Source organism: Pezoporus occidentalis, unplaced genomic scaffold (genome assembly GCF_034315485.1).
Source record: "Pezoporus occidentalis ecotype Australia unplaced genomic scaffold, CSIRO_AGI_Poc_V1 ctg122, whole genome shotgun sequence".
Classification (NCBI taxonomy): Eukaryota; Metazoa; Chordata; class Aves; order Psittaciformes; family Psittacidae; genus Pezoporus; species Pezoporus occidentalis.
In genome coordinates, this window is record NW_026913016.1 from 760114 (window position 1) to 776237 (window position 16124).

Sequence of the window (16124 nt, forward strand, 5' to 3'; positions counted from 1 at the left end):
GAAAGAAATGCAAAGAAAGTACATCTTACTGCAAAAACACCTTAACTGATTAAGCACATTAGTCCTGCTTCACTTTGTAATATCTCTCAATCAGCTCATCCACATAAATAAAAGTGGATTTTTTAAGAAGATAGAATATGTTCATCCATTTCCAGTACCAACTACTTCATGTCTCATATGCAACCAGTTGCAACTAACTCAATTAATATGCAACTAGTACCATTGACATTGATGTCTTTAAAGTTAGAAATGTGCTTAAGCTGCTGAATGTGGACATGTGATCCTCTAATCAGATACTCCTTTTCTTTGGCTCCCTTTTATATCCCTTTCTTTTTCCATCATACATACATAAACAAACATACATAAATAAACCTTAGTATTTAGTGCAATATTTATTTATATACATAAACCTAGTATTTCATGCAATAACAAAAAGATTCAAGAACTTAAAATGTTCCAGTAATCAATAAGATAGAAGTGCTTTCCAAAATTAATGATTACATTTAAACCATCCCAATTAAAATATACTTCTTCAAAAAATGGCTGTTAAAAAGGAAGTCTCCCAAAACACACAATCTACAGGTGAGTATTTTACTTGAGTGATAATCCCAAGAATCTTTCACAAATCTTCCTTCTAGTCACTTACATTGAAATACTTGATGAGAGTATCTGATGGTTTATCAGCTGCTGAGTTTAAAATCATACTCAGTTGCTGAATGTTATTCATTGCAGCTCTGGAAAAATACAATAAAATGTATAATACACATTAAGGTTGGCTTGACAGTTTCCAGAAACTGAACAGCAATTCTACAAACAAAAAAAAAAACAACACCAAAAAACTATGATTTTAGTTCTAACCCCAGTTATCAAACAATCTGCTGGGAAATGCTGCTGTACTGTGTTAACCACTAAATTCTAATTATCTAATTTTATCTAATCATTTAATTATTAGAATTATTATAATCTGCAAGTAAATAACCAAAAGGACATAAATTAAGTAATAAACACTAATACACACTTTTAAAAAGCAATAAAAATGGAATTATAATTCTTGTATGTGAAAATATTCAGTCAAATCAAGCAACTCCCTAACAAAACATAAAAAAAACCCACAAAAAACAAAATAAAAAAACAACCCCCAAACCCCAAAACAAAAACAAAAGACAACAAAGAGAAACCAAACCCTCTTTGGCTTTTGTACAAAAATGATACAAAGTCTGGTGAACGAAGACAGCTTTTATGTTTCAGGTCACCTGTTCCAAAGTGTAATAAGTAAGGTGTATCAAAACACGGCAGTCACAAGAAAGTAGTGACCTGTCAGCCTCAACCTCTGTGCCTTGAAAGGTCATGGAACAGATCCTCCTACAAGCTATGCTAAGGCACATAGAGGGCAGGGAGGTGATTTGAGACAGACAGCCAACATGGCTTCAACAAGGTCAAAGTCCTGCCTGACTAACCTAGTGGCCTTCTATAATGGAGCTGACTACATCAGTGGACAAGGGAAGTCCTATGGATGCTGTCTATCTGGACTTCTGTAAGGCCTTTCACAACATCCCACCAAGCTGAGTGAAGCAGTTGACAAGCCATTAGGATGCTATCCAGAGTGACCCAAACAGCCTCAAGAAGTGGGCCCACGTGAACATCATGAGGTTCAATAAGGCCAAATGCAAGGTCCTGCACCTGGGTCAGGGCATCCTCTGGTATCAATACAGGCTGAGGGATGAAGGGATTGAGAGGAGACCTGCCAAGAAGGACTCACTGCAGTGGGGTTTGATTAGATGATCTTTAAAAGTCCCTTCCAAATCAAATGATTCTATGACTCTTCAAAAAATGCAGCCCTTTTTAACACAGATGCTTTGAAATTCATTTTTCAGAGGCAGAGTTGTCAACATTCCTACTGGCAACAGCAAGAGAACAGAGCTTTCTCCCTCCCTGGATCTGAATACAAAATCACATTAAAACTTAAATTCTTATTTTAGCTTCAATTCCTTCCATTTCCAATAGAAAGGCTACAATTTCTGTAATCCTTATTCCACCTGTTCTATCTGTAGCTAGGTTAGACAGATCTTAAATACAAAATCTTCTTAAGTTTCAAAATATTAGGGGAGGGGAAGAGGACGCAGACTTCTGCCAAAACACTACAAGCAATAAGGAAAAACATAAAGACAGTGTAAAAAAAAATAAAACCAAATGACCCATTCTCACTATGCTCTGAAATAGTACTTACACCCATTTTATCTACTGCTTTCTACATAAATGACCAGATACAAATCCACTGATGAAACTTAGATTCTCACCAATTTCAGGGGGCTTTAGACCAGATCCAAAGTGCCTTAAGTCCAGAAGGACATCATTATAAGAAGATGCAAAATAATAAGTATAGTATTTTCAACATATCCTGTAAGGTGGTCTTGTTAATTCAGGGAGTTAATGACACACTTTCCGCTCTATGCTGGTGATTAAAGGTTTACTGCCATCTAGTGACAGTTCTGTGGCTTTATGAAAAACAGTTAATACAAATGAAATCACTGCTGGTGAATAAGCCTGCGCTTGAACTGTCTTAAATGGCATCAGTTTTGGAAAGCTCAGAGAAAAGCCCAAGTGTGGATGGAGAGAGTGTAAATATCTTGCTCAACCTCCTCTGAAAATCAAAGATGGTTCAGTAAATTTCAAAAAGTTTTAGCAGTGCAGAAATTTGGTCCTCCTGGACCTTCTTAATAGACCTTCCAAGTCAAAAACTTTAATGAAGCATCTTTCAGTGTTAGACGGTTTTACTTCCAGTATACCTGAAAAGTATCAATAGCTACCTGTATCTGCCAAAAATGGGACTTGTTGTCAAGGACTTTATTGTTAAATATACTGCATGTTATAGATGGCCTAGCTCCCAAAAATTGCACATTCAGTCTGGGAACTGAAAGGCAAACTGATGACTTTATGCCTAAAAAAGCATCATTGGCACCTGAAGATTTGAAGCATAAGACTAGAAGGGACAACTAAGGCAATCAAATACAGACTTTTGCAGGCACAGGTGATTAAAAGTTCTTTCATTTCACAACTTGACTATCTATCTCAGCTGCATGTCTCCTTTTGTTATTTTTAAGAAGCTTTTCAGTACCTAACTGAAAACCTTTGTTACTGCTCTGTTGGCCAGAACACAGTTTCTCCAGATGGCATTTAACAGATCTGTAGTGGATGCACAAGTCCAAAGTCTAATTCATTTTTCCACAAGCAGATAAACACTGTAGAAGTACTTTTAATAAAAACAAAAATAATTCTACTCAATGGAGAAAACTGAAGTAATAATTTAGCGTACAATATTTTAACTTCTTATCTCTCCAGAATGCTAAACTGAAAAGCATTTACATAACAAGCTTGGAACAAGAACTGTCTGATTTTATTAAACTGGACAGCTTAAGAACAGCTTTTAAGAACAAACAACTGCCTGGACGGACTTTTTTGTTTTTCCACATAGCACACACCACTGCAATCACACAGCTGGTTGGTTCTTGAGTGTCCAGGAATTTCTAAGCACTGATTTTGTCAAAAAACTGTGTGGCACGAGGGAAAAATGGTTAACCTTTCCTGGCAGAAAAATCAGTAATAAGAAGATAAAGATCACGGGAAAAATGTGTGTGCATATACAATCTGGTATCAGGCAAGGAAGCCAAAAGATACAGAGCTAAAGTAAAGATGGAAAGGAAGACAGAAATACAGGAGACACAAGTACTATCATGGAAGTATAAAGCTGCAGTCTCATAAGAGCAAATACAACACTCTCTTTTACAGACAACTTGGACTTTTTACACATCTCAGTAAAAAGCTTTCTGTTTTCCAACAACTGTACCAGGAACTGAGGGCACTCAGTACCCCTCAGTACCTGCTCACGGCTTATTACTGAGCAGGACTGCACTCTGGTTTACATAAAAGCAAAAAGACACCATAATCCTAAACCCCAGTTACTTTAAAATTAAAGCAACTACTCTAAAGATAAATATTTCTAGCTAGGATGTTAAACAAAAGAACAGAGATTAAAAGAAAAACTCTTACCGAACAGGAGTCTGTGGAAGTGTAAGAATATGTTCCTCGTCTGAATTGGATTTTAGTGGCATCCTGTCCACCTGTGAGCTATAGAATTGAAAAAAAAGGCAACTTATGAAGAAATAACAATCCAAAAAATAATATTTTCTCTAATTATTCTAAAAACTGTGAAGCAGATTTTTTTTAGAAGACCTAGATACCCAACCACTCCAGTTCTTAGAACAATTCCCAAGTAGATCTGCTTCAAGCAGGATGTTGGACTAGAAGACCTCCAAAGTTTCCTTTCGACTTCTTTTTTCTTTTTTAAATTCTGCTTATGAACAGCTTAATTTTTAAGTATAGCTGGTATTACCTCCATTTTAATCTGATTTTAAATTAATGTATTTTTCTAGCACAGATAAAGTCACAGACTTACACTGACCTCAGATCAAGTTATGGAAACACTGAATTGACAGGAAACACTGGAATTTAAGTGCACAAAAAAATTTAAGTGCACAAAAAAAAAAAACATAGAACAGTTTGGGCTGGAGCCTTTAAAGATCATCTAGTCTGACAGCCCTTGCAATAAACAGGGACATCTTCAGCTAGATCAGGTTGCTCAAAGCCTCATCCAACCTGACCCTGAATCTACAATGTCTCTAGGTAACCTGTTCCAGTGTCTCACCACTCCCATCATAAAATATTTCTTCCTTATATCTAGTTTGAATCCACCCTCTATTAGTTTAAAGCCATCCCCCCTTATCCTATCACTACCAGCCCTACTAAGAAGTCCATCCTCGTAAGTCTGCTTTAAGTACTGAAAAGCTGTTCCAAGGTCTCCCCAGAGCCTTCTTTTCTCCAGGCTGAACAACCCCAACTCTCTCAGCCTTTCTTCATAGGGTAGGTGCCCCAGCCCTCTGAGCATCTTTGTGGCCCACCTCTGGAGCCACTCCAGAAGATCCATGACATTTGTATTACTGAATAGCACTACAGAATGTGCCTGGGTGCTGGTACTCAACTTGTTAATCTGGTAAACCACCCATGCCACACTTCTGTCTCCTGCAAACTACCATGCCTCAAACAATTTCTGAGTACAGGCTGAAAGTCAAAATGGGCTGAAGACCACTCCCAGCAGGCAGCTTCCAAATGCCACCATCTGGTTTTAGGAAGGAGAATCTGGACAGTTAAGCCCCAAGCTATTCCATGACAGCTGGCCCTAGAGCCATAACACTTCCTTGGGCATATCTAATCAAACTAGCATGACATGGTCTTAGCCTCCTCCTTACAAGTCCTCAGCTTCCCCTGGACAACAGGGGCTAGCACAGAATGAGTGAGAACTAGAGTACAGCTTCTAAATAATTACAGGCAGAGTCCCAGTTAAATGTTGTCTAATTATTTTAGGTGATAACGTAAAACAAGGCTGGTGATGCCAGAAATGCCTTAGCTGAACAACAAATTTAAAGAGGTCAACAGGATACAGAGATTTACATTTGTAACATAAGAAGGCAGAAAACAATGTAAGCTCACATTTCCTATTATAAAACAAAAGCAATAAGAGAAATATTACCGTGCCATGACATCTGGCTGCAGAGTTTCATCATGATCCAGAAATAATCTTGCATCTATATCCTTGTTTTTGAGATAGAGCTCCTCATACTGTTGCAAGATAACTTCAACCTCAAAAAATATTAGAGGGAAAAAAAAAAAAACACAACAACTTTATTTTACAGGAATAAGTCTGACAATTTACTGAATAATATAAGCTAGTCCCACCTCATGAATACAATGGTGAAATGCTAAGAAAATGACCTTGGAGCTCACAAAGTCACTTCTTACATAACAGCTAAAATATACCCAGAGGAAAATTATTCCCACATGCAAACAAAGATAATTTCTTTAGAAGATAATATAATCCAAGATCATGACACTTTTCTGAAGAAATGTAGGTCCTGGCACTGTAAGGAGCTAAAAATAGCTAGAGTAGAAGACAGAGCCCTGCAAATCAAACATTTCCAGGCTTTTAAATCTTTCCCTCCAGAAAAAAAGGAGGTGTATATAGGAGGAAGAAATGTAAAATGACTGCCCTTAGAACAATTGTCTCAGTCCCTGTCTCTCTGCTGGTTTGGAGATGAAGACCAAGGCCCAAAGTCACAAGCTTCTTGTTCTGAGTATAAGAAGAGTTCCCCCATTTCATATTAATATTTGTACTGATGTAATTCTTAAGAGACATGCCTATTTCTACAAAAACATAGACCATTATTTCATATACATATTGTTGGGTTTTTAAGCTACTGTTAAACATTTCTGAGTTGATTAGATCCCATACTGATATGACTTCATTTCAAGGGAATGTTTGTTGGTTTTCAGTTTTGTTTTTGGTTTGAGTGCCTAACGTTAACTAGAAGTCAGGATTTTTTTTTTTTTTATGAGGGGCAGATACTAGTCTCCACTGCAAATCTGCTGCTGTGCTCTTTGCACACTCCTGCAGAAGGCAGCAGTCACCTCAATTATCTCTTCCTTGAGCTCCCAAACACGCTAAATGATTCTGCGCTCTGGAAAATTTCTGCTAGAAAAACAGGCGACAAGTGCATATGAACCCACATTAGTTCCCTTCTGTTTCCAAGAAAAAGCAAGCTCCTATACAGCTTCAAATTTTCAGGTTACTGTATCTATAGGTGACACACAGATAAACCTACTCTTTTAAGAATGGACATAAATGCATTACAAGAAGTTACCTTCTAAGGCACACTCTGACATGCAATTGCATACAGTTGTAGTCTGCTGCATCCAGGCTACAACTCAGTGAGATGAAAGTAATTCTGCATCAACACAGCAGTCCAAACTCTGCCAGTTGTAAAACTGGGCCTAATCTTTTGGATCTCTTGCCAACATGACTACAGTAACATGTCTCAATTATATTTAAATTCAACAGTGTAATTTAAGACTGTATGCATTTACAGACTGACTTCAGAGACATGATATTTTAATAGTTGTATTTTAGATTAATGGCCTCACCAAGATCATGGATATGCAACTCCAATGTCATCTTTTGCTTTGAACAAAAGCACTGGTTCAGCCTCAAGAAATTAATTTATAACATTCAAATGTATAAGCTAAATGTGCTCCATGAATACTGTAATCCCTGCTAAGCCACATTCCTGAAAGCCAACGCATTTTCTAGATTATTTTAGAAGAATCTATTAGAACTTCATCAATGTGTAAAGGCAATCTTAAGCGATTCAGCATGAAGTAAAGCACTGTTACTGAACAGTCTTAAATTCCTTCAATTACCTCTGGTAGCCCACTTGAAGCTACAATACCAATAGAATTCAAGAAGGGAATGAAGCTTGTGGAATACACATTTTTGACCTACAAAAAAAAAAAAAGAAAAAAGAAATAACATTAGCATTAGACAGGCAGCCATGCACACACTGCTTTCATACCTTTAAATCAACAAACTAAATATGACACCCCTATAACACACTGTTTTGTTTTCTATAAGCAAAAAAATAAGTTGTTTACATATCCAAAACAGTGATACGTAAGCATGTTCCAGCAATGAATTATGCACTGCATTAGATTACTAAACTGGGAAAGAACTGCATTCTTCCCAGCTGTTTTACACTTTCACTTCCACCATCTGCTTGGATATTCAGAAATCAGTCCTTTTTACCCAGGAATAGATTTATCAGAGAAAGGAAAGGAGAATGGGGTCTTTAAGATCCTACACAGAAGCAACGTACTTGCTGTGTACATCTTCTCATATCATGCAGCTGTAAAACATTGTTAGAGCAGCCCTGTGTCCGCATGCTACATGCTTTGATCAGCCTCTAACTTCATACTCCATTCTTGACAGTTCAGTTTCCCTCACAAAATTATCACTCATACCAAAGGGCTTGGGTTTTTCTGTGTTGGGTTTCTACATTTGGTTGGTTGTGGTTTGTTTTGGGTTTCTTTACCTACCTACTAGAGAAGCTACAGAATGGTAGAATACCTTCACTACTAAACCTGAGGGAATAGGTAAGTAAGCACAAGTACTGAGACTCTAAAAAAACATTTAAATAAATTAATATTCCAGATGGGGCCTAGCAGACAGACTTAACAGACTTTAAAACACAGGCATTACCTCATCTAAATTACAATCATGCTCTTTACAAAGGATTTCAATAACTTTTGTATCAGTATCAACTTGCTTTGAAGTACGTGTACTCCTGTTCTGACCTCTTCTTGGGGTCCGAGCTGAACCATTAACAGCCACTGCAGTCACAGCAGACTCTGGAAAGATATTCAGAACCCTCACAAGGTTAGAAGCATTTAAGGAAGACGAGATTCAAAATTTTAAACCTAAGATATCTAAATTTTTATATGATTTTTCAAGTCCTCTTCTTTAGTGTTTCCCTTTTCATCTGTTCTGTTGGGTAAGAAACCTTCATTGCAGAAAACCTATACAAAACTAAAACTATTCTTTAAATGCCTGTATCAGTATTTGGACATTTTGTTTTTAAAAGCTATCCAACACAGAAAGTAACAGCACTTTCTGTAAGAAGCTTTGAATAAGCATCTGTTCTGCAAAGCTAGGGAACTCTTACCTTTTTGCAGAGGAGTAACTATTTTTTCTGTTTTTACAGAAGTGTAAAACAAGCAGCTGAAAGAGTAGCTTCATGCTATGTGTCTGAAGATTAATAAAGTCCATGAAGCTTCCCAGGGAAGTGGTGCAATCTGCGGTTGATGTGTTGAAAAAACATGTAGATGAGGCCCTTAGTGACATGGTTTAGTAGTGAACTTGGCAGAACTGGGGTAACAGTCAGACTTGATGATCTTAAAGGTCTTTGCCAACCTGGTTGATTCTATGATTCTACAAGGACTCAAGTGCTGGTGGGAACCTGCAATATGGTTCTGCAGGGAATTCCTCCTTTCCTCAAATACAAGTAGGAAGAAACAAGTTCACCTTCATTCTGTTAAGCTCAAAGTAGATGGCTTCAATATTGTCAGCTTGAAGGAAGTGAATTATACTAATAACATAGGTTAATATCATTAAATGTGTTGATTTAATAGTATAATCAGCATGCTGTTCTCATCTGTAATTTGTATCTGTGATTTGATAACTGTTTTCAGAAAATCTCACAAACTACACTGCTCGGGTGGTTACATCTTAATTCCTTCAGCCTTAGCCAGACTGTAAAGCTTGACATCATTTGGCACAATGTGAAGCCTCTTAGTAACAAGACTTTGAACAATACATTTTGCTATTTCCTGAAAGAATAAAGCACTGTTTGAGAATTTACGCAGCACCTGCACATATCACACAGCTTCAAGCTAGGATCTAATGCTTTACACTTATGACAGTGATACTCGTACTCGCAATTTAGTCTAAAGCGGCAAGTTTCTTTCAAGATACAGTGCACAGAACTGTTTCTAATAATGAGCTGTTTCTAATAATGAGCTCCTAATCTTCACATTTTGACTAAAAAACTATAAATCAGTGTGACACAAAATTCAAAATCAGGCAACTTCAATTCAGTGTTCTTTGAAAAGATCTACTTTATAACATCCAAAATAAGCAGCAGCATATGTTTGTCTTCCTAAGGAGAGCAAATTTAAATTCAAAATAGTACTGGACAGACATAGAGACTTGCTTGCCACAAGCCCATCCAATCCCATCCTTTATTTGCATTGGCACTAGAATAAAAGTGAGGTTATTTGTCTTTACCTGCAACAAATAATTACTAGATTAGATAAATAGCCCCCAAAAAAGGGAATTTGAAGAATATAGCAATGAATACATCATCTGTTCTATTAAATTATAACCCAAGTGGGTATTTAGTTGTGAAACAAAGAAATAAAGCAAGCCAATTTAGTGTTATCTAGTGTTTATAAATATTAGTGTTGCATCCAAACCCAGCAGAGAATAAACTAATTAGTATTAAAAAAAAATGGTTTTCTACATACTATGACTCCAAATACTTCAAAATACCAATTCCATAGCTTGCAGAAGAATATACTGAACAAAAAGAATTCTATCTTTGAAAGTTACCACAAATGCTTAGCTTCCCTTTTTAGTGAGGATTTCCAGATTTTAGGTATAAAACCTGACTGTATAAAAAGTTATTGCTGAAGAGAAGGTTCTGTAGTGAAGAGCCATTATATTTTTCTTAAAATAGAGACACCACCTGCTAACAAAAGGTATGCAATAAAAGCAAAGCTATCTACATTTTATCTCTACTGTTCTATTTTCAGCTACCACTGCAATTAGGTTTTCTATCCATCACAGAACTCTTCTAAACGTCTGTATCATTCAGTATCTTGTACATTTCTGTTGTCATCATGGGCTATACATCAACGAAATAAGAGTCATAGCACCATTTTTGCCTTTCGTAACTCAAAACAAAACTAAATAATAGTTCTCAATCATCTACCTAGAACCTGAATTCTTTTACCAAAGTAAAACTGTTGCTCTAACAAGCCCCCAAACAATTTCTACATGCAGAGAATACAGCAAATGGATGGTAAGAATAGGAGAAAAAAAAAATAGGAAAGAAAAAAAAAGTAATTTAATTCAAGTCCACTATCATCTAAATTGAACTAAAACACCAAAAAAAACATTTTAATAAGCTTAAGAAGTTTTATTATGTTAATCATGAATGTTAGCAGGATTCTAATAGAAATTTAACTAACTTGTTTTCTACTTAAGTGAACAAAACCAGAAAAGCTTACTGTATGGTTCCTTGAGCATAGCAGGAGGTGACAGTTTGATAAAATAATCTAAGACACACAGCAGCAACTGGAAAGAAATCACCAGGTCATCTTCCACTTGTAACACTTTACCTGCAAATGTTTAAAAATGTAAGGAAAACCTTTGTGAGATGTTTGTCTTAGTTTTAAAAGTAATTTTGAAAAAACAAATATTCAGAAGTTTATTTAATAAACCACTATAATTATAATTCAGAAAGCACCATACAGGATGCCAGTGTTCTTTAAAGGCTTTTGATTTTCAAACTTGTGCTTCTTAAGAGGTTTGCTGCTTTAGAGATAGCATACATATGCCTACTGGGCACAGAATCCCTACCTTTCAGTGCTTGCTCCTGGTTTTTCATTTTATTACAGTGGAGTAACTGTGTCGACTATTTTACCTACATGTACCTCTCATTTCTGAGCAATTTTTCCTTGCTTTCTTTTTTGTGGCCTTATGCAAGCTTTCTGAAAGCTACTAAGGAGCTGATAGCACATAGTGATGAGAAAATCAAAATATGCTATCACACTGTATGCTCAGCCTGTTGCATTTATGAAATGACTTAGAAGTCACACATATTTAACTTTCAGAACTTTTAGAACTCTGTAATTCCAACAGTTCACAAATTATGGTTCATATGCCAGAGAAGATACAGGGCCATTCCAAGATGCCATTCACCATAGACATCTGCAACACCAACAGCGATTCAATACAGCTACAGACCACTACTTACGCTTTATTTCCTCATGCAATTTTCCTAACTATTTTCTATCAGAATTACCAAGCATCACCCAGGATCCCCTGTGACTTCAACTATTTGCTGGTAAATTTTAGTTTTCCTTATTCTCAGTAAAAAAAACAGGCTGGAAAAAAAAAAAACAAAACTTTGTGGGTTTTGCTTTCTGCTTATGCTTGGAGAATTCTAGTGAAAAAGCTCCACAAAGCTTAGCTAATCCAAGACCGATTTTCATGGCAGAGATGTTTACACCGTTAATTTACACAGGCCTGGAGTACGCGGCAATTAAGATACATGATTCTTTCCTTTTTGTAGGAGTAGTACAATGAGACAGGACTCCTTGAACCACTGTAATTGTTTCATCACTCGGCTTTAACTGGCACCGCTGCCTTTTCAAGGAAGAATGGTTCAAAGGACATGATTTCAGGGATTTACTGTCTTGTAATCTGCCAATCTTTTCAGGGAATCACCTATTATGAAAATACTGACAGACCATAAAGTACCTCGGAATAGATTCAAATAAAGAATACCAAACTTTAAAGTAAAAAACGAAACAAAACAACCTTAGAAAGCTTAAATACATATATATTCACATACAGGAACTATATGCTGGTGAAAAGAATAGTAATACTTCCTCACATGCAATTTGGCTGTTACGAAAGCCATGCAATTAAAACATTCTGGGCCTGTAACTATGCATATTTGTAATAAGGATGCTAGTTCATGCTGGACATGTAAAACAAACTCACAAACTCACTTCAACAATATTCATTAAAATAACTCTTTTAATTAAAACTCACCTTTTGCCAGCAAAAAAGTAATCCAGTAATTTTTCAGGACTAATACAGAATTGAGCTCAGCAGAAATCCTGTAGAGACACATATTGTCTATGGAAAAATTCAAGGCAACATGCAACATTTCCCATACAGTTAAGTTTATTAATAATCTCATTCCATTCCCTACATAAATGTAACTACACATTTGAAAAAAAGGAAGCTCTGTAAAGCCACTCAAGAATTAGGAAATGTCTGTATCATCCATGGAAAAGAAAGTGAACTTAGATAATTCATTTAACTGTTACAAGCCGTTTTCTCTCTTGTGCCTTTGACTAATGCCCTATCTCCAGTCACAGAATGAACACAAGCTCATTTGGGAGTTGCAAAGGCATCTTTTCATCCACTCATTTCTAGGAACCTCACTCTCCAAATGTTCTATTTCCATCATACCAAGACACCCATCATAGGATGGTGATCCTTCATGGAAGAAGGAATCAAACGTGTATCACTTCTGTGGCTCTCATCATCTCACCGAGATTCAAAGTCCCCACTGAATCTAAATTAAAATCCTTGACATATTATGACGTAGGTCAACCTTAATGCATGAAAGGATAAAATGCTGACATGTTTTACATCTTATCTTAAACACAACTTAGGAAAGTCAAACTTACTCACTACTAGGTTGTTCCAGATAAATAAGGCCACAAGTCCTAGAAAATAAAAATAAATTCTTATTTTTAAACACATTTCTGAAAACAAACTATGGAATATCTTTGACTTCAATGCAGTAAAAACATGGAGTTCACAGAACATTAGCCTAGCTTAAAAAAATAAAATGCTGACTCTTGGACAACACATTAACAACAGAACAGCTACGGCCCTGCCAGAGCTGAAATAATGCTGCTGTGTATGTCAAAGCTTTAACAGCAAAACAATTTTAATTTGGTATATTTTTTTTCTTCAAAAAGACACAATTTGTATGTACATTGTTAGTGGCTTGTAAAACACAGCAAAGTACGTACTACAGTTGTGCATAACACTATAAAAGGGCATTTTAGAATCTTCACTATTACTGCAGTGTCACTGCAAGCCCTGTGATTTAATGTCACTTCCTAATTATTCTAGGTACATGTCATTTCAAGAAATAGACTCAGTTGGTTTAAAAACAAAATCTCTGGTTTTCCCTTGAATGGGAAAAAAAAAAAATTCAAATCCTGTTTCAAAAAAAACTTACTGCAATTTAAGTTTCAAAAAAGTAAGCAAGTGAACTTTTAGAGCCCAGAAAGACTTGCAATTAGCAAAAAAAAAAAAAAAAATCGCAACTTTCATAGAACTCCATAGCTTCAAGACAACAATAACCTTTACAAAAATATTTTGATATCAACATTACACCCAGGGCAACAGTGAATGTGACTGACTGGACTTTGAAAAGACAAACTTCTATCATATTTATGCCTTGATTCTATAAACTACCACGGGTGGCCTGCTACCCCTTTCAAAGGCCATTTAAGAGATATTTGAGAGCCTTTTGTTGTTTGAAAGGCAAAACATTACAGTGACTCTGATTTCTATAGGTGAGAAATAGCACAGCATTCCGAAGCAACAGTTTATCAAACAGTACAAGCACCAAGGAACAACGCTTCATTGTTTACTAACATGAAACAGTTTTCTACTGGTATATGCTATAGAGAATTTCACAGACCAATTAAAAACTGTCTCAGAAGCTATCAGATCTTGCCAATACACATCTGTGCTAACACTTATTTGCCTGTAAAAGGATCTAGTGCCGTTATCATCAGCCTTCAAGTTAAAAGACAGTGCAGCAACCTACCACCTCAGGGTAATGGCATTTCAAAAAAATACTTGATAATCTTCTGATTTGCAAGTACCATAGAAAGCTCTTAGCACTTTGCCATATGCAAATTCAATTTATTCTGCACAAAGAGAACGTACCTCTGTTTTTATTGTATGGTCAGCTAAAACACTTGGGAAGATCTTCCTTGATTACAAGTGAGAACTGCTAATAGAGCAGGCTCTGCAACACCCCTAGATACAGGAACAAACAGCCTTCAGTTCCAGGTATGAGGCAGAGAAACTGTCTTATTTGTGCTTTTTTCCTTTCCAGAGCTCCTTAGAAAGAAACTCTTGGATCAGGATTTGGGGAGTGGTGGGCAGGTAAAAACAGAAAGTCCACTAAATAAAAGAAATATTAGATAGTGTAACAATCCTCTTTGTATCTGAAGAAAGCTTAATGTCATGCTACTCTTACTGCTGTTTGCAATGCAACAGGAGGATTGTTTAACAATGCATTGTAATAGAGTAAAATGTAAGATGTGTTTATTCAATGCATGTAAACAGTTCCACTTCACTGTTCCGTAAATATTAGTGCATAGAGTGTAAACGGTCTCTTCTAGTATACAGTTTGAAAAATGTAAGTACTTAAATGTACTTGCATTACTTTAACATTTAAAACGTTAAATGTTGACAGCCATAAAGAATACATAATTTCAAAATAAAACACACATACTACCTTTCAAACTTGTGGTATAGTGCAAGTAATACATCATACTTCTTTTTCAGCCTTGACACAGTGCTATCAACTTTAGTGCTTACAGTATCCATGTTAACATCCACCTCTTTCAGAAACTGGAAAAACGTGCATACACTGAAAAAGGAAAAATACGACAGATTATCATAACTATGAGGATGAGTGGTCTGAAGTAACTCTTCCCCAAAAAAAATAAAATAAAATAAAACACAAAAAACACCCACCTCACCAAAACCCATTGCTTTACTTCACTAAACTGCAGCATATTCTTACTACAACTAGCAGTGACTGAGAACCTTGCCTTGGGAAACACTGTTTGTCTACCTTGAGCCCAACCTTGACATCTTCCAGATGCAAGAATACTGTTCAAATAGGTAGCAGAGGCATCTTGTGATACAGACTCTAATACAGAAAGAAAGTTTTCTTGGCTAGCACAGGTATTATCTCTGGAAGTCAGAATTTGCTAACTAGACACAACTTTCTTCCTTGGTCTGCCAGTAAAAGCACAAATATCTAACACAGACATTTCCACCCTTCTGTTCTACCTAAAAGTTCTACTTCAGAAATGTTCTTACTTTAACAACATGAACCTTGGCTCCATCCATGCTGAAGAGACACCCAAGAATGAAAACTGAGATGACTGCATTGGATTATATGGAATTTCAAGTCCTGCAACAGGTACTGAGGGCAACCACATCCCCACACTTTCTAAATACTATTATACCGGGGGCCAAAGTTTTCCCTACTCATCCATGTAATATTATGGCCACCAAGAGAAAGAACATAGTCTTGTAATATTCATAACCAAAATGAGCAGATTGCTAAAACTTAATGAAGAAGCTATCAAATATACTTGACTATTTCAACTATATCAAAAATATTTTGATCCTTTATCAGAATACAGTATTCAGATTTTTTTACCTTTGTCAGATTAAAAAACAGAATATAAACCCAGTCAGAAGTTCATCTAGGATTTCTTTTACTGTGGAATGAAAAAGCTTTCAAATATATACCTGTGTGGCTCTAGAGAGCAAGATGACTGGTAAAAATCTCTGCCAGTTTGACATTATAGCTGATAAAAACCCTAGGGCTAACAAGAAATTGAGTATTGCTAAAATCAAAACCAGCAGAGTCATAGCTTACGCTTTGAAACCCTGAGGGAAAAGGTCTCTTTCAGTTTGTAGCACAAGTTGGTAGGTACTCAGGTGGAACATGATGAAAGTCGCTGCACAAATGCAATTACATTTTATCCACATGGTTCCAAGTCAGCCAAGACTGAAAAGATTTAAGTAGAAATATAGAACCTGACTGCTGCTC

General features: G+C 36.2%; 1 protein-coding gene across 4 annotated transcripts in view; it reads right to left on the bottom strand.

The window, feature by feature from the left end:
• Positions 1-16124, bottom strand: part of RB1 (RB transcriptional corepressor 1) — a 217540-nt gene that overhangs the window by 192446 nt on the left and 8970 nt on the right. For 3 of the 4 annotated variants that reach the window (XM_062607350.1, XM_062607346.1, XM_062607349.1), the window contains 9 exons: positions 14790-14924; positions 12931-12969; positions 12284-12351; positions 10732-10842; positions 8144-8292; positions 7309-7386; positions 5585-5694; positions 4048-4125; positions 647-734 (listed from right to left, as the gene is read on the bottom strand). In XM_062607350.1, the coding sequence (XP_062463334.1) occupies positions 647-734; positions 4048-4125; positions 5585-5694; positions 7309-7386; positions 8144-8292; positions 10732-10842; positions 12284-12351; positions 12931-12969; positions 14790-14924 (856 nt within the window). Of the gene's footprint in view, positions 1-646; positions 735-4047; positions 4126-5584; positions 5695-7308; positions 7387-8143; positions 8293-10731; positions 10843-12283; positions 12352-12930; positions 12970-14789; positions 14925-15950; positions 16079-16124 lie in introns of those variants that run through there. The other variant, XM_062607347.1, reaches the window with a different exon arrangement.